At 42.4% G+C, this 22,427-nt stretch overlaps 2 protein-coding genes and 1 non-coding gene across 4 annotated transcripts in view; 1 reads left to right on the top strand and 2 right to left on the bottom strand.

Annotated features, from left to right (window-relative positions):
- The window catches only part of LOC146074323 (uncharacterized), an 80,645-nt gene extending 77,203 nt beyond the window's left edge, over positions 1–3,442 (bottom strand). For both annotated transcript variants that reach the window (XM_083182275.1, XM_083182283.1), the window contains exon 1: positions 3,257–3,442. The gene's annotated coding sequence lies outside the window, so the exon portion shown is untranslated. The remainder of the gene's footprint in view (positions 1–3,256) is intronic.
- Positions 2,877–2,983, bottom strand: LOC146045494 (U6 spliceosomal RNA). Its single transcript, XR_014465451.1, has one exon. It is a non-coding gene; the product is annotated as a U6 spliceosomal RNA (small nuclear RNA).
- The window catches only part of TMEM259 (transmembrane protein 259), a 40,595-nt gene continuing 21,412 nt past the window's right edge, over positions 3,245–22,427 (top strand). Inside the window, exons 1-5 of the mRNA XM_083182262.1 lie at positions 3,245–3,447; positions 3,726–3,934; positions 7,193–7,462; positions 12,014–12,125; positions 15,777–15,887. Of these exons, the coding sequence (XP_083038388.1) occupies positions 3,737–3,934; positions 7,193–7,462; positions 12,014–12,125; positions 15,777–15,887 (691 nt within the window). The 5' untranslated portion in view covers positions 3,245–3,447; positions 3,726–3,736. The remainder of the gene's footprint in view (positions 3,448–3,725; positions 3,935–7,192; positions 7,463–12,013; positions 12,126–15,776; positions 15,888–22,427) is intronic.

Raw genomic sequence — 22,427 nt, 5'->3', positions numbered from 1 at the left:
TGGCTGGTGCATTTTCACACTCCATTTGATCATTTTTCAAGCTTAGTACATCTGGCCCATAACGTGACTGCTCTCCCTCAATCACAGCTGCTGCTATGGTGTATACAGCTGTGGGAGGGCTGTTTGTGTGACTGGGATTAATAGGGCATCACGATATGCACTTGGACTCTTCCGACACTGGTTTGGTCCTAAATCCCCATCTTGCTGGCCTGAACTGTAAAGGGGCCTACATATGCACAGATTTGCTGAGCATTCTGAGCGATGCTATATTGCTCATAACTCTCAGCACACAGCGATGTGTCACCGCTGTATGGTGCTGTGCGATGCAATGCGTGCTCCCATTGCACAGCACATAAAAGGTCAGATGCACTAAGCTTCAAAAGTGATAAAATGGAGAGTGATAATGCACCAGCCAATCAGCTCCAATCTTTCATGTCACAGGCTGTGTTTGTGTTTTATCACTCTCCGTTTTATCATTTTTGAAGCTTAGTGAATCCGGCCCAAAGTATGTGTAGCCTGTGCTTTTTGAACTTGGTCCGGTCGCATCTCATGCAAATCTCATGCAAATCTCATGTGATTTGATCACATGCAATGTGATCGAGTTCAAAACGCATGGGGAATATTGTTCCATGTATGGGCACCTTATGTACTGAGTGATCTGTCAGGGCCAGTGTTCTCCGCTGAAAATACTGGACCTGCCTGGCAATATTTCTTCAATAAATAATACACAACACAGAGGATATAACCCAGCCCGGGAACAATCTGTAAGCAGCCTGGGGAGGAGAGAGAGTCATGCCACAGGGATTTGGAATACCTTATTCCTCTTAATATCCCATCCATCCCCCCCCCCCCACAGTACAGAGTAGTATTGGTCACACTACTTTGTACCTGAAAGCCATGGGAGCACAGGGTCCCTCAGGGTCGCCGGGTCTTCCTTCGCCGGCTCAGTTTCTCCCTCTCACCAGTGCTGGTGGGGGAGCATGGAACGGCGCGTGCGATGCTGGAGGGAGGAGCGCAGGACTGAAGTGATGCCGCTGGAGTACAATAGGACCGCGGCTCGCTGGCTCCGGTAGCTTCCTCTCACCAGCGCCGGTAAAGGAAGCATGGACATGGATCATGACTTCCGCTGCGGTGCTGGAGGCAGGGGGAGTGCGCGGAGGTGCTGCTGGCGGGAGTACACTGGGACCGCACTGCAGGGTGAGCGTGGGACTGGGGCAGTACAGGTCAGGTGGGTGGGGGGGGGGGACTCAATATACTGCCTCTGACTGTGTCTGTGGTGCTGAAGAGGGGAGCGCAGTACTGCCCGCAGTACTATATTGAAAAAAAAGGTACTCTTTACCTAGAACGGCGCCCACGATGTCCATCGCGGTCATCGGGGGTAAAAAATCGCGGGCCATCGCGGCCATCGCATGCACTAAAAAAACGGGTGCGACGTGATGCCCGCGATGCCCGCGATTTCCCATAGGGATCAATGTTAAAAGTGTGATTGGACGCGATTTTACTGTTCAATGCCTCAATGCCCGCGATTTTTCCATAGGAAACAATGTTAAATGGGCCACAGAGCCCTAATAGTCCCCCTGAAGTCTGAAATGGCCCCCACAATTGTTAACGCCACCCCACGATCAACGTGAACCCGAAGCGTGGCGAGCGGCGGCGGTACGCGTCCTCCGACCTTTTCATACCCCCACTATCCACGTCGGCATGGAGTTGAGAATAGAATAGTGTGGCGAGCGCAGCGAGCGTCCGAGCCCGAAGCGTGGCGAGCGCAGCGGGCCCCGCGAGGGGACGCGGATACCTGTGAAGCCCGCGAAGGGACGCGTTTACCTGTGAAGGTATCCGCGTCCCCTCGCGGGGCTCGCTGCGCTCGCCACGCTTCGGGCTCGGTGGCTTGCTGCGCTCGCCACACTATTCTATGCTCAACTCCACGCCGACGTGGATAGTGGGGGTATGAAAAGGTCGGAGGACGCGTACCGCCGCCCCTCGCGGGCTCGCTGCGCTCGCCACGCTTCGGGTTCACATTGATCGTGGGGTGGCGTTAACAATTGTGGGGGTCATTTCACACTTCAGGGGGACTATTTGGGCTCTGTGGCCCATTTAACATTGTTTTCTATGGAAAAATCGCAGGCATTGAGGCATTGGACAGTAAAATCGCGTCCAATCACACTTTTAACATTGTTCCCTATGGGAAATCGCGGGCATCGCGTCGCACGCGTTTTTTAGTGCATTTGATGGCCGCGATGCCCGCGATGGGCGCCGTGCTAGGTAAAGAGTACCAAAAAAAACTTGAACGGGTGCAGGGGAGGGATTGGCAGTTGCCTCCCATAATAGGTGCTGCCCCTAATCCGACCCTGGATGCTGGCACCGGCCCTGATAGCAGGGTCGGTGGCCCGGCCAGGTGGCATTCTGGACCAGCCCACCGGGAAATGGCCCAGTTTCCCGGTGGGCCAATTCGCCCCTGGATATTTCAGAGCCTTCTTTAAAAGAGTTCAAATCCCTCATATTGGTATTGCCCTGATAAATGTTTATAGTTGACAAGCACGTAATACTATACACTATCACTAAATAAACATTCTTATATAATGTATTTATTGGGCCACACATATGGTTAATAGAGATGGCTTCCTATACAGCTTAATGAAACTTTTCTTGAAAAAATAGAATTTTGCAGCAAAGATTACACCAATTATCTACAACAAGGATAAAATATATAAATATTATATACTGGTACTATCACCATTTTTTAAACATTCCAAAAAATTTACTGATAATTTATGATGGGATCCATTCTGCTGGTGAACCCCCCAGCTTCTGTATAATAGAAATACTGCTGGAAACTGCTGGTTTCCTCCTGTCATAATAGAGAAGACAGCGTTCCACAAAATATGGAACGCTTCACGAATTTGCGTGTCATCCTTGCGCAGGGGCCATGCTAATCTTCTCTGTATCGTTCCAATTTTAGTATATGTGCTGCCGAAGCGAGCACAAACTTCGTGCTGTTTCTAGCAGTATATAAAGTCCACACATCTGTTTTCTTTATTATGATGGCGATTTAACATAGTATACCGTATTTGCCCTGTAACTATAGTACTGCCACACAGTCACTGTTTATTTTAACCACAGTCACGTTTTATTTCTATTTTGTGTCGCTACATGATTATAGCTACGAGCACCTTGTACGGTGCATTATGGGAAAGTAACATGCAAAAATCAGTCCATAGTCCCGCCCCGTTTCCCATACTGCCCCGTACACACTCACTTTCACGGTCACCGCAATGGCTGAGTCCGCAGGAAGCGGAAGAGAGACCGGAAGTAGCCTCTGAGGGAAAAAAAATAAAAAAAAACAACTGTACTATTCCGAGTCCGTAGGCTCCAAGGGGTCCCCTGCCCACAGACATAGGGGCAGCGCCGGGGACCCCCGCGAACAAGGCGGCCGCACGGCAGTAGCAGGTAGTTATACAGCTGCCATAATCAAACGGTACTGCGCTCAGGTGCAGCAGTGAGACTGTGCCCGGGTCAGTGTGTGGGCACATTACATCTCGCTTGCTGCAGGGGTATGTAAACGGTGGGGGTATGGCTGCTGCTGTCTGCAGGGAGACGTGATATATGGGGGCTACCTGCATCTGAGAGGAAGGGTACTGTTGCTAGCACCTGTGATGTTGATAGGTTAGAAATAAATAGTGGTAATATTATCTTTGACGTTTTCTTTTATTTTTCTTCTCCTAAAGGGGACATCAAGATGTCTGAAAACCAGGGGAACATCCCCCTCAATAACACTAATGGAAACCGGGTGCGGACTCCTAACTTGAACCAAAACCCTTTGATTAATGTGAGGGATCGCCTTTTTCATGCACTTTTTTTTAAGATGGCGGTCACCTATGCGCGGCTCTTCCCACCTTCTTTCCGTAGAATTTTTGAATTCTTCGTCTTACTTAAGGTAATTTTTTATACGTAACTGGATCTTTGGATTATCACAGTTCTTATGTACATGGCAGATTTGGGAACTTCTGAAAACCAGTGATGTAAAATGCATCTCCATTACCTCCATAACACTCATGTTTCCCACACTGACTAACCTATTTGTCCACTTTGGAAAATAAATATAGGGACAGATGTATTATTCCTTAACAAAAGATAAATGCAAGGGTGATAAAGGGCCAGATGCTTCAAAAGTGATAAAATGGGGAGTGATAAACAGCCAGCCAATCAGCTCCTAACTGCCATGTTACAGACCTTGGGGGAGATTCTCTAAGCGAAAAATTCATTTTGGGATGCTGTAAGAATCCCCCGCCGGGTTACCGCGGCGGGGTTCATCGCCAGAAAAATCTGGCGATGCCCCATAGAAGCCAATGGGCTTCTACCGCAACCCTCCTTCGCCCTGCGCCGACCCCCTGCCGCCCCGCATCGCCCCCTCACCTGTGTCCGGGCAGCACAGCGCTGTGCTGCCCGGACCTGTGACCTCCTCCCTGCACTGATCCTCTTCCGGGTGCAGGGAGGAGGAGAGCCCGGCGCAGCAGCGCCGGGTGTGTGAGGGAGGGGGGAGCTGCTGGGACCCGGCGACTCTCACCACAAAGGACAGCGTTTAACGCAAGAGCGGTCCTTTGCCTTAATTATCGCATATGTTAGAACATATGCGATAATTAAATATGCGATGGGGGGCGGAGATTCTTAGAGAATCTCCCCCCGTGTTTGAAAAATGACAGGAATGAGCTGATTGGCTGGCTGTTTATCACTTTTGAAGCTAAGTACATCTGGCCCAAAGAGAGGTAAATGTCCAGTCAATCACCTGCTAAATGCCATGTTAGAGGCTGTGTTTGAAAAAAGTCAGTAAGGAGCTGATTGGCTGGACATTTATCTCTCTTTATTACCCTTGCATTTATCTCATGTTAAGGCTTAATACATCTGCCCCAGTGTGCAGTGTGTGAAGTAATGCTACCAAGAATAGCTGCAGTTACCCATATTTATCTATGAACAGTAGTGTACATAAAACATTCAGTGTTGCTTATAACAAATGGTTTGTTATTTTTCTAGTGCAGTTTAGAAAAAAGAAAGTAAACTTGTGAAAAGTTATAGAAAATATTGCATTATCCGTTCATAGTCTGGTGCTGATCTGTGGCTGAGATTTATCTGTCCAATCTGTCTGGTGGGAACAAAATCTGTTAATGAATGGGAGCATATAACAATCAACCATTCACTCCCAAACATTGGAAAATGGGCAAAAACAATTGTTTAGATAATAATAATAATTTTTTTTTTAATGGCAATGCACTGTTTTCCAGTGTTTGGGAGTAAATGTTTAATTTCCATACATTACCAAATTTGTGTTCCCACCCGATACTGTACTGTACATTGATCATATAAATCTTCAGGTGAGTATCTGGCTTTAATGACCTGTTAAACTTACTTTTTTTTTTTAAATTTTTTTTTGAGATACAAAAATATAAAGTTCAAGTAAACATAGAACATATTAAGTTGTATTTGTCCAGTTTTTTCCATCTGACCATCATATAAGACCCCTTAAGGTTACTTAAGGAGAGGCAGTACATATCTCATTCAAGAGAAACAGGAGGGTCTTCAGCAGCAATTCTAGTGGTTTTTAAGCTAGCATGGATCATTCGTCTTGTGGTAAGGGGAGAGTAGATATATAATGGTCCCATAAAATATTTTTTTTTCCACATGACCATTATGCATTCACTGATAAAACCCCCAACGCTTTTCCCTGCCTCTTGTTATAGTGTCAGCAGCTTTTTCAAGGAGAAGAAGAATAGCAAAAAGTTACATTTTAATTGTTCTGCAATATCTGTTGCACTACATATAACTTTATATGAATAAGCCAAATATGCATGGTTTTACAGGTGTAGTCTAGTTTCATAAACAATAAGATATACATTTATGCTATACATGAATTATTGTGTGGTTTGCTTTTTCCCCTTCCAGCTACTGGTGCTTAATGGGAAAGTGCGTTTATATTTATTTTAAGTGGATATGGGTGTGCAGAATTCGGTTATGACTGTTCATGCTGCACATGGCATAATGTATACAGTATATTTTTATCAAAGTCAATTATCAGATTTAAGGAATTTCTGCAATATTTTTATGATTATAATGTAAGAAAGTAGGCCTTATAACAAAAAGTCTCAGTCATTATTATTACTGCCATATTGTGATCCTTGTAATATTAACTGACCAGTGGAATAACTGCTGACACAAAATTGATTACAAGTCAGTTTGATGGCATATCTTTCTTGTTTTTGTTCTACAGTCTGTAGACTAAAGCAAGTGCACTTTGTTTAGTTAGATGAAAACAGAATGCATCTCCACCTGCAACTGACTGACTCTGTCAGGGTGGTTACGGGGCATTCTGATGTTGGGGGTGTATTGGCAGAATCGCAGGCTATAAAGAGTTGTGCATCTGCATAAATATGAATGTTTTCAACAGAAACCTTTTGCAAGTATTCACTGATAGTGATGGCTATGAAACCAGGTGTGGATTAAAAGATTGACTGAGTACGTATATAGACAGTCATTTTGTCGATTTTATTAGTAGCTCGACCGTTAAACAGTCAGTATGGACTAATGCTGGGTATGGACCAGACAGTTTTATCGGACGCTTGATTGAAAGGCTGATATACCTCGAGTCTTCCTTCCTTCCTGGGTCTCTATGCCAATATATCACGTTTGCTGTGCAGTACAGCTGATGGCCAATATATCTTCAGATATATGGCACAGCTTGCTGTAGACATGTGACTATATACTTGTTTCGGGGTCTAATGTCAAGCCTGGGTGGTCAAATTCGTATGCCCGCCCAGCTGGGTTTCCTGCCCGACACGTCAAGTGGCTGATTGGTAAGTGTGTATACTTAACTGAATTGGGTGTTAAAACAGCGAGTCTGCCAAAGCAATTTGTCAGGTGTGCACCTAGCCACGGATTAAGAAGGTGAACATGCTAATGGTTCAGACATTCCTTTCCGCAGTCTAACCTCAACCCTCCTTAAAGTGCTTTACACCCTTACGTCATGATACCTAGAAAACCAGTGTACAGATAAGGGTGTGACAGTGGTACAGATTGGTGCGTGCAGTGTGAGACAGTTCTGGTCGCATTAAGTTCAACTCTTCATCAGTTCCAAAATGGTTTCTTTCTATATATTCATATTCTGTAAAGTCACACTGGTATTGTTTTTCCACCCCCTTTATAGGCTCTTCTAGTGCTGTTCATCCTTGCTTACATCCACATTGCATTTTCTCGGTCTCCCATCAACTGTCTGGAGCATGTGCGCGATAAGTGGCCTAGAGATGGGATCTTGCGAGTGGAAATCCAGTTAAATTCGAGCCGTGCACCTATTTTTCTACAATTCTATGACAGTGACACATTCCCTGGTTTGGTGAAGGAGCCACTAGGAGAGGAAGATGGAGAAGAGGACGAGGAGGAAATGAGTGTGGATATGTACCACAATAGCTCTATCAAGGTATGGGATCATGTAATATACACAGAATGTGAGGTTTTTGGTTAATTGGATGAACAGAAAAGCCCTCCTAAATCTTGTAGAATACAATCCAGTTGATGGAAGGATAACGCCATCATAAACTAAAAACAGTAGTTCTAGGTACTGAACAAAGTGCTCACTTGTTTTTTTGCTGAATCTGTTGCTTACGAAAGGTCCGGTGTTTTGAGGTTGCAATTTACTTCTCTTAAACAAAAAATGTTGGTTATTTCGCTAAACTGCTAATAACTTACAAATATGCATTAGAGTGGTTTTGTAAGCTTGGCAGAAGTAGAGGTATGAGAATAGGCTGCTGGCAAGTATTTTTTAATACACCTATTAAGCGACACTTGAATGTATGAGTTTTCATACAGTGGCACGTAGGTTTTTACTATGCTTCATTACAAGAGCATATACACGGGAAGATATTTTTAGACGTAAATCCCCTTTAATTCCTATAACTCAACTAATGAGGTGTATTTCAGAGACTTCATTTACGGTTTGGTTGCCTTATGGCTGGAAACTCCTCACTTTCTATGCTAAGAGTGTGTTAACACATTAGAAGTATTACGCTTTATGAGTATTTTTATTGCCTTTTTAATGTACTTTAAAGCATTATACTTTTCAAGACACGGATGGTGTAATGATTAGCATTACTGCCTTACAGCGTTGAGGTCATGGGTTTGATCCCCACCATGACTCTAACTGTGCGGAGTTTGTATATCCTCCCCGTGCTTGCGTGGGTTTCCTCCCACAATCCAAAAATATACAGGTAGGTTAATTGGCTTCCAGCAAAATTAACCCTAGAATGTCTGTGTGCATGTGGTAGGGAATATAGATTGTAAGCTCCTCTGGGGCAGGGACTAATGTGAATGTTAAAATATTCTCTGTGAAGCGCTGCGGAATCTGTGTGCGCTTTATAAGAAACTGTTAATAAATAAGACACAACATACTATTGGTAAATAGTATACAGTGATTAAATGTGCAGGTTACTGAAAATATCACTACATCAAAAATCTAGAACACTATTGGATTATCACTAATGGTTCTTATTAGCCAATTAAGTTTGAGGGCTTCCCTTGAGTTTGGTTTAAAACCTTTACTTTCCTCTCAGATAACCCCTTCTGAACCTGATTGAACAAGACCCAGCCCACCATGTCAAGGTCCGAATTTAATTGATCACTTCCCAAAGTTGGTGGACTAGAAAAAGCAGTTGCAAACATACTAATCAAATTTTGTAATTGGAGGTGGGTGCTTCTACCCACCTCCTTCTTTTCCGACTGGGTACTGCCAGGGCTTGCGCTACCACTAGGCAGCTTTAGGCAATTGCCTAGGGTACCGGCCACTGGTGGGCGGCACTGCAGGCTGTCAATGTTTTTAGTTCAGCGCTGTGGAGCAGGGAAGAAACAGCCACCCACCCCCTAACCAGCTCTGCCGGACACGCACATCAATTAAAAGTATGCAGCCGCCCGCCCTTTTCAGCAGCCCCAGCCCGATCACATCCGCCCACCTGCCCGCCTCTCTCTCCAGCAGCCCCGATCACAGCCGCCCGCCCCTCACTCGCCAACAATGGTGCTGTAGAGACAGCAGCAGCAATGGGGAGCACTGCCTCCTCATCTGCAGAAGCAACCCAGCAATTTGGGCGGGCAGTGGCACCATGACCAGGAGACGGCAGCAGCTGCTGGAAGCAGTAACCCAACTAACCTACACACACACAACTACCAGTGGTAAGTTGCTCTTGGTTGTTGTAGTGGTGCAACACTAGTGGTACATTAGTTGTCACAGTGGGCCCAATGGGTATGTATTATGGTTGCAGTGTATAATTAATGTTCCCGCTAGGCTGTTTTAGCGGGGCGCTGCGCCCTGCCCGATTTTTACAGGGCAGAATGCACGCTGCCCTGCTAGCAGCGCCCTGCTGAAACAGCCTGGTACCTGCCCTGGCTGTGTGCACGGGGAAGTGCAGTGCCGCCTTAGACGGCGATTCCCAGCGCTTCCCCGGCAGCACGATAACTTCGGCGGGGGCGGGCCCACCTCCTTTAGCGGAGGCTGGGCCCGCCCCTTTTCATGACATCGCGGCCCGGGCACGCCCGTTTTGTGACGTCGGCTGCCCGGGACCGCCCACAACTGTGACGTTGGCGGGCACGGTCCGCCCCCCTTGAGCTGCCCCCGTGCAGCGGCGCCCTGCCCGCCCTCATTTCTAGAGGGAACACTAATAAGTGTGTGTGTGTATATAAGAGAGGCTATATATATATATATATGTATGTATGTATGTATGTATGTATGTATGTATGTATGTATGTATGTATGTATATTTCGAGATTCCGCACTCCCAGCCAGCTTTGAAAAATAATGAGGGGTGCACCTTTAAGGCAACACAGATGTGTCCCAAATATAGAGCAGGGTAGGATCAATTGAATCCAATAAGGGCACTCACCAGCGTCTCATCATGTAAAATTTATTGGTACATTACCAGTCACAGAAAAGGGTGTAGGTCTACGTTTCGGCCACCAGGTGGCCTTTCTCAAGACACACAGCAATTGACGTCTTCACAGCATGAGGGTCAGGATACACTGACACTGTTTCCCCTTGTTCCTTATAAAGCACAGGTTTCTAATTGTATCTAGCTCAGCTGTGTTCAGCTGGTACGGGTGCCTGTGTGTCTCAACACTAGGCGCACCATGTGACTGCAGCATGCCTTGTGATAGGCTATTTGCGGCAGTTCAACACAAAAACAAAATGGCTGTGCGTTCCAGACGCTATCTGGTGCGTTCCACCGCTTTTTTCGCTGTTTGGGGATAATCTATGCGGGTGCAAGTGCAAGTATGCAGCTACCTACATAGCGCTGGGCATATACTCAAACAAAGGAGCATGAAAAATATATATAAAGTCGCACTTCAGCCCAAAAACGGAGCCAGACAGCTCCTCATACACAGTACAAAGATGGCTGTGCGTGTCAGCTGGCGATTTTTGCGTTCCAGCAGCTTGTAGCAATTTATGCAGTGTCTTACATACAAGGAAAGCTGGGGGACAGTATCAGTTAACAGTTCCAGGGAATATACAGTGATATTATATAAATTTCATCATGACATTATTTATAAAAAAACGTCTTTAAAGAAAAGACTAAAAATAGGGGTAAGGATAGGTAAAAAAAGGTAATGCGTGTCAAAGAAAACAATTGAGTGGATTGTTTTCGTTTAAGCCCCTTGGGGCTACCGTATCAAGATCGAATATCCATCGAGCTTCTAGTTGTTTTAGGGTCTTGACCCTGTCACCACCTCTTGGGGGTGCAGGGACGTGGTCGATGAGCATAGATTTGATGGTTGCCACCTGGTGTCCAAATTCCATGCAATGTTTGGCGACCGGTTTGTCTGTTGCACCAGTTTCAAGGGCAAGCCGGATGGTATAGCGGTGATTTGCCATCCGCTCACGAAATGGTCGTGTCGTCATCCCCACATAGTATGATCCTACCCTGCTCTATATATATATATATATATATATATATATATATATTTGTGTATGTATGTTTGAGGGAGGCAGTGTATTTATGTATATGTTCATACAAGGGGGTGGGGGGAGAATGCAAAAGTTTTTTTATCTAGGGTGCCAAGAAAGCTTGCACCGGCCCTGGGTACTGCAACCCTAATAACCGCCAAGTCAGACCCGTCACTTCTCCCTTAGCTAGTGGGATGATGGTCTGAATGTGGCACCTATTTCCCAACGAGGATCAGCCTTCATGGTCTAAAGGAGCCCATACACGGTCCGTTGTGTATGGCTCCGTTTTGTACTATGCGATGCGCGCTCCCGCGCATCACATAGTACGGTACAAAAAGTATGTGCTGCACATACTTTTTGTACTAGCTATACATCGGATCGCAGTGCATGCACTAGGGATGCGATCCGATCCGATGTGTGCTGTTTAAGCACACCACGGATCCGATTAAAAAATCCTTCTTAGATGGACAAAACCATGTGCACTGCAGGGGGGCCAGATGTAACATATGCAGAGAGAATTAGATTTTGGTGAGTTATTTTGTTTCTGTGCAGGAAAATACTGGCTGCTTTATTTCTACACTGCAATATAGATCTCACTTTGAAGTAAAACCCCACCCAAATCTAATTCTCTCTGCACATGTTACATCTGCCCCACCTGCAGTGCACATGGTTTTGTCCATCTAAGAAGGATTTTGTCAGAGAGTGAACTAGAATAAGGCCCATGGGGCCATTATCGCATGCGATTTTACATTTTTAGTTCAAATTGCATCACGTCTAGTTCAAATTGCACGTCTTTATTTTTCCATGCAATGCGCGCTCCTGAACAATATTCTAAAGAAGAGAACATTTAGATCACAGCATATAACTAAAATGACAGCTTCTATTCTAGTTAAGTTTTGCCATGCATCTGACAATTTTAGATTTTTGTGTCCTTTTTAATTTGACATGATTTAAGCTGACGTGCGGGCTATTTCCACTAGTGGTTGATAGCTAACATTTAATTCTGCTCTTTTACAAGTATTGCATTTTTCACTTTACTTGCAGTTCGAGCTTGACATTGAACCCAAGGTATTTTTAAAGCCGTCACTGGAAAGTATGACCCGTGCCTCCGATAATCAGAGCCAGGCGCTATCTTTCAGTGATGCTGCCAGTAAAGGTGAGTGTTTGTTTTTCATAGAAGCAAATATAAACTTTGTTATAGTGATTTATGGCATTTATTGGAAGCACAATAGTAGCAGTGCAAAGAACATTTGTCACACAGACTGATGTAAAGGATAAAACAGTTTAGCTCTGCCTGTGATAAGAGACCATCTTGTTGGGTTGGACAGTATATGCCTATCTTCAGAAGTGTATAGAAATGCTTTTATCTTGCATCCTGTGAAAGACTTTAGGCCACCATACACTATGCGATATGGGCCTGATTTCACCCGATTCAGGTGTGCAGACATCCCTTCCAACTTGATGCGCGGTCCCATGCGCATCGGTTCGGAGTCAGGAGGTCGGACTGGCTACATATAAGATTTAACAAATCTTATGTGCAGCCTGGAGGTGGGCAGGGGCAGTAGGCAGTGAATGCAGCAAGGGGATGAGAGAGCTGGGTATGGCGGCTGGTGCACGTATCGGCTATTGGCTGAGAAAGCTCTCAGCCAATCACAGGCTGCCTGTGCACCCGCTTCCTATACACTATCCGGGTCCCTCCGCCTTCTACATGTGCCCATCGCCGGCTTCACATACCTGGCTCTCTGGTTTCCTTGCTGCTTTCCCTGCTCAGCTCTCTGCACGCATTTTTTTAAAGTGCTGTAGAATATGTTAATTAAATGGTAATATAAACATGATTTATTTTTTATTTTTTTTTAAATACACCCTACAATCTGTTTGTAACTGTAGGCGGAACAATTTACATAAAAAAAAAAGACTTTGTTAAGGAAAAAATATGTTACTACTATAGCTTCATTGATAAAACAATGTTTTGGGCAGCTCAGGGAGGGGTTGAATGGTCCATACACTGCTGCGATACATAAGTGTACTGCAGGTTGGCGGGATGGGAGTTTCTCAGCTTCTGGCTATAGGCAATTTAGCCACATTGCAGATAATATTATAAATTTGTAAATTGATTATTAGTCAATGGTTTTAATCATTGAATGTAAGCACTAAAAGCTTTAAGGGGTCACTAGTTACAATGAAGATAGTGTGACCTGCTCAAGAAGTAACATCCAATGTCCCTAAACACCAAAAATAAAAGGTGCCCACCCCCCACAGAATTGGTCTGAATAAGGTGGGTAAAGATGGTTAATCCTAGAAGGGATATGCACCACCTTATATAAATCTTTAAGACATTTTTCATATACCTGCACAAATGGAGGCTTTTGTAATTCTGCAAAGGACCATCACTCGCTATTCATGGTCACCCCAGCCCCCGGATATCTCTCCCATGCTCCTTTTCCAGACACTCATTTGGATGACTTTCAGGACCCGGAATAGATCAATAATCTTACAGGCCGCAGAATACATGCATTGATATTCAAATGAGGATGGATCTAGCAGAACTCTCACGCAGAATTGTAAATTAACAAAATTGCTAGTCTGCAATGAAGGGGAGGAAAGATTGGCTATTTTTCATTCATGGCTGCAAAAGTAACCATAAACCTTTTATCTAAATCTATCAGTCATGTAAAATATCCAGAAGAGGCCAAAGTGAAGTGTTTGGGGAGGGATACGTAGCAAACACAAAATGTCTGTTTAGCTGTTTTTATATTAGATTGAAGGACGAATGTAGGCAGATGCCTGTCTGTGGCTTGGGATCAGCCAAATGAGGTAGCTAATGCCCATGTTCAGAGTACAGGCCACCAACTACTGTGCTTCATGCATTGTGTGTGACAAGATACTATGCTGTTAATATGGCTAACTTGAGGCATGTAATAATAACGTGGAAGAAATGGGAACCTAAACTGCAGCGGTCTCCTAATTTCACTAGAAAGACTTAACTGATCTTTGATTTTCTTACTGTCCTTAAAAAAAACTTCCCGAGCAATGACTGCAAGCATGTCAAAGTTGTCACAGGAATACAGACTGGGAGTGTGAAAGACAGGAAAGAGCATTCATTTTCATAGCACTAATCGGTACTTGTTTAATTTCACGGCCGCGCATGCCACTCTGTTTGAATCTTGGCATCTTGCCAAACTGCCTTACTTCTCTAAGCTACGTTATCAGCGTAGCGCCACTTTGAATCCTGCAGCTCGCCAGCTGCCTTACTTCTGTAATCTATGATATCAGCGTCCTACGCTGACTCCGCGGCAGCCCAGCACTGACAGGTCATTGTGGCACTTGTAGTTCCACAGAGAAATAGGGGTCATCAAAATTTAGACGCTGTAGCGTCTTCATTTAGATGCTAACAAAGGGTGCATCTAAATTTAGTTGGGTATAGGGGTGCAGTGTGCAAAACACTATTAAACCTGTTCACTATGACACTTGTCAACTTAACAGCTGTTGACCTTGTTTATTCCACTATCCACACCAGCCCAAAGCGTTGCGAGCGGACGCGGTACGCGTCCTACTGACCTTTTCATACCCCCACTATCCACATTGGGGATGCGGTCATTTGGTCTACTGCATTATGGTCGACAGTCATTAGGTCGAATCCATTAGGTCGACATGCTAAAAGGTCGACATGACTCTAGGTTGACATGGGAAAAGGTCGACATGATTCTAGTTCGAAAGGTCATTAGTTCGACAGGTCATTAGTTCGACAAGGTCATTAGTTCGACATTGTCTATGTCGACATTCACAAGGTCGACATGGAGTTTTTCACTGTTTTTTGAGCCAACATGTGCCGACAGGCGGTATTTCATGCCCTACCATCCACTAGGGTGTGGTGGGAGAATAAAATAGTGTGCCGAGCGTAGCGAGGCACCGTGCCCGACGCATCGCGAGCGCAGCGAGCGATGCAAGGGGATGCAGTGCACTTTAAACTGTGTCCATGTCGACTGTGTTGACATTCAGGTAAAAAAAACAGTGAAAAACCCCATGTCGACCTTGTGAATGTCGACATAGACAATGTCGAACTAATGACCTGTCGAACTAATGACCTTTCGACCTAGAATCATGTCGACCTTTTCCCATGTCGACCTAGAGTCATGTCGACCTTTTAGCATGTCGACCTAATGGATTCGACCTAATGACTTTCTACCATAATACAATAGACCAAATGATCCCAACCCCCACATTGGCATGGAGTTGATTTTATATAGTGTAGCGAGCCACAGAGCCCGAATCGTGGTGAGCCCCACGAGGGGACGCGGATAACTTCACATGTATTCAGCGTCCCCTCGCGGGACTCGCTGCGCTCGCCACGCTTCGGGCTGGCCTGGATAGTGGAATAAACAAGGTTGACAAGTGTCATTGTTAACAGGTTTAATAGTGTTTTGCACACTGCACCAGCCTATGGTGTGCCGGGCTGTCTATTTCTCTGTGGAACTACAAGTGCCACAATGACCTGTCAGCGCTGGGCTGCCACGGGAGTCAGCGTAGGACACTGATAATTTAGATTACAGAAGTACGGCTACTGGCGAGCTGCCAGATTCAAACCGTCACTACGCTGATAACGTAGCTTAGAGAAGTAAAGCAAGCTGCCAGGATTCAAACACAGAGTGGCGCGCGCCGCCACCATAAGATCTAAACAAGTACCCACTAATCCTACCTATTTAAGAAACATACAATGATTTCCAGGACCATATGGGACACTTAATTTTAATATATTGTGCTGTTCCTTTACACTGTTTTACATTCTGACCTTTTTGTTTTCTATCAGTATGGCCTCAGGAGGAGTACATAGTGGAATATTCACTTGAATATGGATTTCTCCGGCTGTCTCAAAGCACGCGACAGAGACTTAATATTCCTGTTATGGTAGTGACACTTGGTGAGTGATTAAGCTGTGTGTGACTTCTTGAGGCCATGTTTTTGTACAGTTGGGTATGAAATCTTGGCTGTTGGGATTCTGGTGGTGATAATCTGAAAACCCACAGTAATTTATTTTAACCTGTCCTTCGTGCCTTGGCCTAACTTTAATTCTAGTTCTTACCACCAGGATCCATCGTGATACCAACTGCTACGATCGTCCACACCCTGTACAGTTTTATTAGTTATCTGCAAAATAATGACTTTAGCTTAGTTTTTATTTCTGTGAGACTGTTGTGTACTCATGAGTGTACTTAATAGGTTTATAGAATATAAATATAGAATATTTTTAGTTTTTTTTTTTTTTACTTTCTCAACATAATGCAAAAAATAAAATTTAACCAAAAGGAGAGTTTTATCTATCACGGTCTTAAAAATTGTCACCACCACATGCAGTATACTGTTCACTAGGAAATAGGAGGACACGTTCACTCAATTATGGGTGCTTACATAGTTGCAGGTGCACATAAAGCATGTAGTGTGTGGTTACATTGATTACTAGTGTAGTGCATGGATAGCATATTCACTACTGACCAGTGGGTGAAAGGTAAAAATTATTATTTTTTCCTTACCAAGTACATTTGTCACTATGGAGAATAAAGATCTGTGCAAAGGACAAGCCACACTCCTCCTCCTCCTGCAGCTAATTCCTTTTGTAGAAAAAATATATTTAAAATAATGTTACATAAGCGGCGTTAGTAAATGAGCTGAGTTGCTCTGCATTTCAGACCTCACACAGCTCTTACACATTTTACCGTGATTTAGTTAAACTGAAATATACCGTATGGTGTGCTTTTAGCTTAGAGATAGTGATAGAATGGAAAACTGGGGGATGTTAAAGGTATGTTTCTGTGTCATAATATGTTTATTTGAATATATATATATATATATATATATATATATATATATATATATATATATATATATATATATATATATATATATATATATATATATATATATATATATATATATATATATATAGATACGGGGGGACCCCTTCCTGCGCTATTAGAAATGGAAGCAGCACCTCTGAAGGATCTCCTGTTAGACAAGATCCAAATGATAGAAATGGAAAACAAGGGGGGGTATCAGAGTGCGCTAGAATACAACAATGGTAGATTTAAACAATCAATGTTTAATATAAAATATATAAAATGGTACAAATATAAAAAGAGCCCCTATAGTTGGGGGTATCTCAAAAATACAGTTTGATGAACAGATATGATTGTTGTTCAATTCAGGTAGTCTTGATCACAATTAGCCCAACGCGTTTCGTCAAAACATGACTTCATCAGGGGCGGATATAGTAATCAGCAATAACTGTAAAATTATAATGCATAATATCAGTGATACATTTATGAACAATTTCATAGAGGATAAAAAATGAAGAACAAATGGAGGAGATGGAGGTGGAGAAAAAGGACGAAAATGGACAACCCAAGAATTTCTGGGCATGGATACCCATAAACACCACGTGGTGAAATAAACGGTACATACCCATATAAATCACAAAAAAAAACAAAAAATTTGTCGCTCAGCAATCTCGAGTCACTTTTGGTGTGACAGCAGCAATCTACATAATTTTACAAAGAATTGTGTCACAAACATACCAAAAAAGTATTTTTGGCGGAACAAACTTCAGAATTGAAGATGTTAAACATACCGTGAAAAGACAGATGAAATCAATGCAAATTCTATAAACAAAATTCAGTTTTCATCGTGATGTTCTCAGTAACATTCCAATAAGATTTCAGCAGTCTATATAGATTTTACAAAAAATAACAGTGTATAGTATTTACCTCTACAAGAGGGATTTTTTCAAAAAAATCATACTTAAAAATTTAGAAATGTTCAAAAAATGTTTTACATACCACAAATGCAGGATGTTTCCAAAAAGAAATATCAAGAAAATTGCCAGATGTGTGAAAATCTAGACAATAGAGTTATCTTAATATTAGTAACAGTCCAGAATCGTTATGCAAATTCATCTCATTGGTCATACCCAGAGAATAAAGTGGTACTTACTATCAGAGAGCTCAGGATCTAACAACCAGTCAGCAGGGGTTCACCAATGCAAGTGAAAGTCCTGTGTGACCAGTGGGTATATATAGCAAATGGAGAGTGACATCACTTCCGGTATAGAAATAGGTAGAAACTTTAGGGATAGAAATAAGGGATATAAAGTGCTTAAACAATGCTATTTTCCAAAGGAGTGTGTTTATAACTCCAAAGCGCATGTTAGTCCTCCGTTAAAAAGTACAGGCAAGGTGCTAGACAGTGTAGCAGCGTGTATATGCCGTTGGAACGCATAATTCATAGCGTGCGTTCCATTCGGCGGCCATTTTAGAAAAACCAGGAAGTGGGTGGGAAGGAGCGCTAATAGGTTCCTAAAACAAGTGAAGACTAATAACGGCACATATACAGATGAATCTCATTAATAGATGTGAGTGTAATGGTAATGTAAGTCTATACTTCCAAAATAGGGCGCATTTAAATGTGCTCCATTCTGTGTATGGACGATAATGCGTGAAACGCATATGCGTTCCAAAGTCCAGGAAGTGATGGACCTATACAGATCTGCTATGCCTAGTGAAGGATTGCGTGGAAACGGAATCTATTCCACTGTGAGTGTGTCCTAACGAAAATATTCGATTAAGTGAAAGACACAAATATTAGATTATAAATCTTATAATGTGCATATGTGTAATACAACTATTATATATATACGCTCCATCTAGTGGTTGAATATGTGTACTACATTTATAATAAAAAGAGTGGTGTGCTTATATAAGGAAAAGAGAGAAGAGTAATGAAAATGATTTTTTAAGAAATGTAGCTCCGGAGAACAATAAAGAGAACGCCCGGAAAGTGGTGTGCTTATATAAGGAAAAGATAATGAATAAAAAATGAATATAAAAATAAAAAATGAATATAAAAATTTAAATTTAAACGTTGCTCCGTAATGGGCCAGTCTAAATTTATCATGCGTACATTTAAGACCGAGTGGGAGGCGGCCTATTGATATGTAGCCAAACGCAAACTTACTATTATATATATATATATATATATATATATATATATATATATATATATATATATATATATATATATATATATATATATAGGTATAACCATTAGAAAAGAATTTGCATTTACATATTGTTTCATAATGAACTAGAAATATGGTACAGTATTACAACTCTAATATAATGTGAGGGAAGAGAAAGGGTGCTGGAACGGTCTAATGATCAGAGAAATGCCACTACATCAATGCCCTCATTAAGGCCTTTAGGTTTTAAAGTATCAAGAGTGTATATCCAGTAGCTCTCTCTTTTTATTAGTTGTTGACCTCTATTTCCTCCTCTTGGGTTTAAGGGAATTTTTTCCAAGATAGTAAAAACGAAATTTTCTTTTGTGACTGTAGAGTTATGTCTTTCTAAATAATGTCTCGGCAGACTATGTATTTTAACTTTGTTCTTAATGTTCCGCATATGTTCTTGAATGCGGATTTTTGTTTGTCTGATTGTTTTTCCGATGTATTTCAAGCCACAGTCGCAGGTAATCATGTAGACTGTGTGGTCCGAATTGCATGTAACTGCATCTTTGATGGAGTACATTCATCCGTTTTCAAGGGTATGTTTAAAGGGTACTTTATCTAGGAACTTGCAACAAATGCACTTGTTGCATGGTGTTACTCCTGCCTTTTTGATCAAAAAGTTGTTCTGGGTGTTAGTCTTTTCTTTGGTGGTTGGTTTCAGCCTACTTGGTGCCAGTATTGATTTTAAATTCTGGGCCCTTCGATAGATCACATTTGGTTTTGGTGGAAGGTGTTGACCCAAAATTGGGTCTCTTAGAAGTGTGCTCCAATGTCGTTCAAGAACCTTCTTAATGATTTTATTGTCACAATTAAATTGCGTGATGAAAGGTCTGGTATTCATAGGTTTCTTAATTTTTGGGTTTTGTTCCAGCAGCTGGTTTCTTTCTTTAATGGCCGCATTGGATCTAGCCGTATCCAAGGGCTCTTTTTTATAGCCTCTTTCTAAGAATCTGTCATAGAGGAGTTCTGATTGTAACCAGTAATCTTCTACAGTGCTGCAGTTCCGTCTGATTCTTAGAAATTGAGCGTAAGGTACGCTATTCTTCCATGTAGGATGGTGACAGCTTTCAGCCGGGATGAAACTATTGGCGTCCACGGTTTTAAAAAAGGTTCTCGTCAGAATCTCCTTTTCGGGGATGCCTTCCAGTTCGAGGTCTAGAAATTCAATCTTCTTCCGATCAGCTTTATGGGTAAACTTTAAATTGAAGTTATTCTCTTGAATACACGAGATGAAATTGGTGATACTTGTTTCATCGCCCTGCCATATGAGAAGGAGATCATCTATGTATCTCCCGTAAAAAATGATGTGAGCTTTAAATGGGGAATCAAAGACATGGATATCCTCCCACGCTCTCATGTGCAGGTTGGCATAGGCCGGGGCAAATTTGGTCCCCATTGCCGTGCCTTGTTGTTGGAGGAAGTAGTCCCCATTGAACTCAAAAAAGTTGTGGCTGAGTATGAATTCTATACTGCTGATTAAAAAAGAGATTTCAGCACCGCTCATGTTGGGATCTGTTTTCAGGATGTTACCTACTGATTCGAGGCCCTTAGTATGGGGAATGGAGGAGTAGAGGCCTTAGACATCGATAGTGAGCCAACTGTAATTTGAGGACCAAATTTTTCCTTTAAGATGTTGAAGGACCGCAGTGCTATCTTTTAGATGTGAACGATTTTGTAATACAAAGGGTTGTAAGCGCAAATCCAAATAGTGGGAAAGATTGGCTGTGAGGGAGTTAACTCCGGCGATTATTGGTCGTCCAGGAGGCTGCTCTTGGTTTTTGTGCACCTTCGGAATGTGATAAAAAATTGGGACCGTTGGGAATCTCACCATCATATAATCATATTCGTCTTTGCATATCACTCCCTTTTGTAAGCCCGTGTGGAGATGACAATCTAGTTCTTCTTGAAATTCGGTGGTGGGGTTTTTGGCAAGTTTCATATATGTTGTGTTGTCACCCAGAATTTTATTTGCTTCTGCTAGATATTTGGTTCTATCTTGAAGGACTACAGCCCCACCTTTATCTGCGCTTCTGATGATGGTGTTTTCGTCTTTTTTCAAGACCTTGATAGCTTTATTTTCTTGGGGGTTCAGATTTTTCAAGGAGAATTTAGAAGGTTTAATTTTTCTGAAGTCCTCTCTTACGGCTTCATAAAACACATCGAGGTGACTGCCCCGTGATTCAACTGGGTAAAAATGTGAAGGTAACGAAACACTAGGTTTATCCTTTGTCTCTTGATTGGAGCTAGATTGATTTTTTAGAAAATGTCGCTGGACTGTTAAATTTCTGACGTATTTGTTTAAATCAATGAACAAATCAAAAGCATTTCGGTGGTTGTCGGGTGCAAATTTCAGCCCCTTATTTAATACCTCGACCGTAGTTTCACGCATTATCGTCCATACACAGAATGGAGCACATTTAAATGCGCCCTATTTTGGAAGTATAGACTTACATTACCATTACACTCACATCTATTAATGAGATTCATCTGTATATGTGCCGTTATTAGTCTTCACTTGTTTTAGGAACCTATTAGCGCTCCTTCCCACCCACTTCCTGGTTTTTCTAAAATGGCCGCCGAATGGAACGCACGCTATGAATTATGCGTTCCAACGGCATATACACGCTGCTACACTGTCTAGCACCTTGCCTGTACTTTTTAACGGAGGACTAACATGCGCTTTGGAGTTATAAACACACTCCTTTGTAAAATAGCATTGTTTAAGCACTTTATATCCCTTATTTCTATCCCTAAAGTTTCTACCTATTTCTATACCGGAAGTGATGTCACTCTCCATTTGCTATATATACCCACTGGTCACACAGGACTTTCACTTGCATTGGTGAACCCCTGCTGACTGGTTGTTAGATCCTGAGCTCTCTGATAGTAAGTACCACTTTATTCTCTGGGTATGACCAATGAGATGAATTTGCATAACGATTCTGGACTGTTACTAATATTAAGATAACTCTATTGTCTAGATTTTCACACATCTGGCAATTTTCTTGATATTTCTTTTTGGAAACATCCTGCATTTGTGGTATGTAAAACATTTTTTGAACATTTCTAAATTTTTAAGTATGATTTTTTTGAAAAAATCCCTCTTGTAGAGGTAAATACTATACACTGTTATTTTTTGTAAAATCTATATAGACTGCTGAAATCTTATTGGAATGTTACTGAGAACATCACGATGAAAACTGAATTTTGTTTATAGAATTTGCATTGATTTCATCTGTCTTTTCACGGTATGTTTAACATCTTCAATTCTGAAGTTTGTTCCGCCAAAAATACTTTTTTGGTATGTTTGTGACACAATTCTTTGTAAAATTATGTAGATTGCTGCTGTCACACCAAAAGTGACTCGAGATTGCTGAGCGACAAATTTTTTGTTTTTTTTGT

Source organism: Crinia signifera, chromosome 1 (genome assembly GCF_055691185.1).
Source record: "Crinia signifera chromosome 1, ASM5569118v1, whole genome shotgun sequence".
Lineage (NCBI taxonomy): Eukaryota > Metazoa > Chordata > Amphibia > Anura > Myobatrachidae > Crinia > Crinia signifera.
The sequence above is the reverse complement of the archived record's forward strand: the minus strand, read 5'-3'. Positions and strand labels throughout refer to the sequence as shown.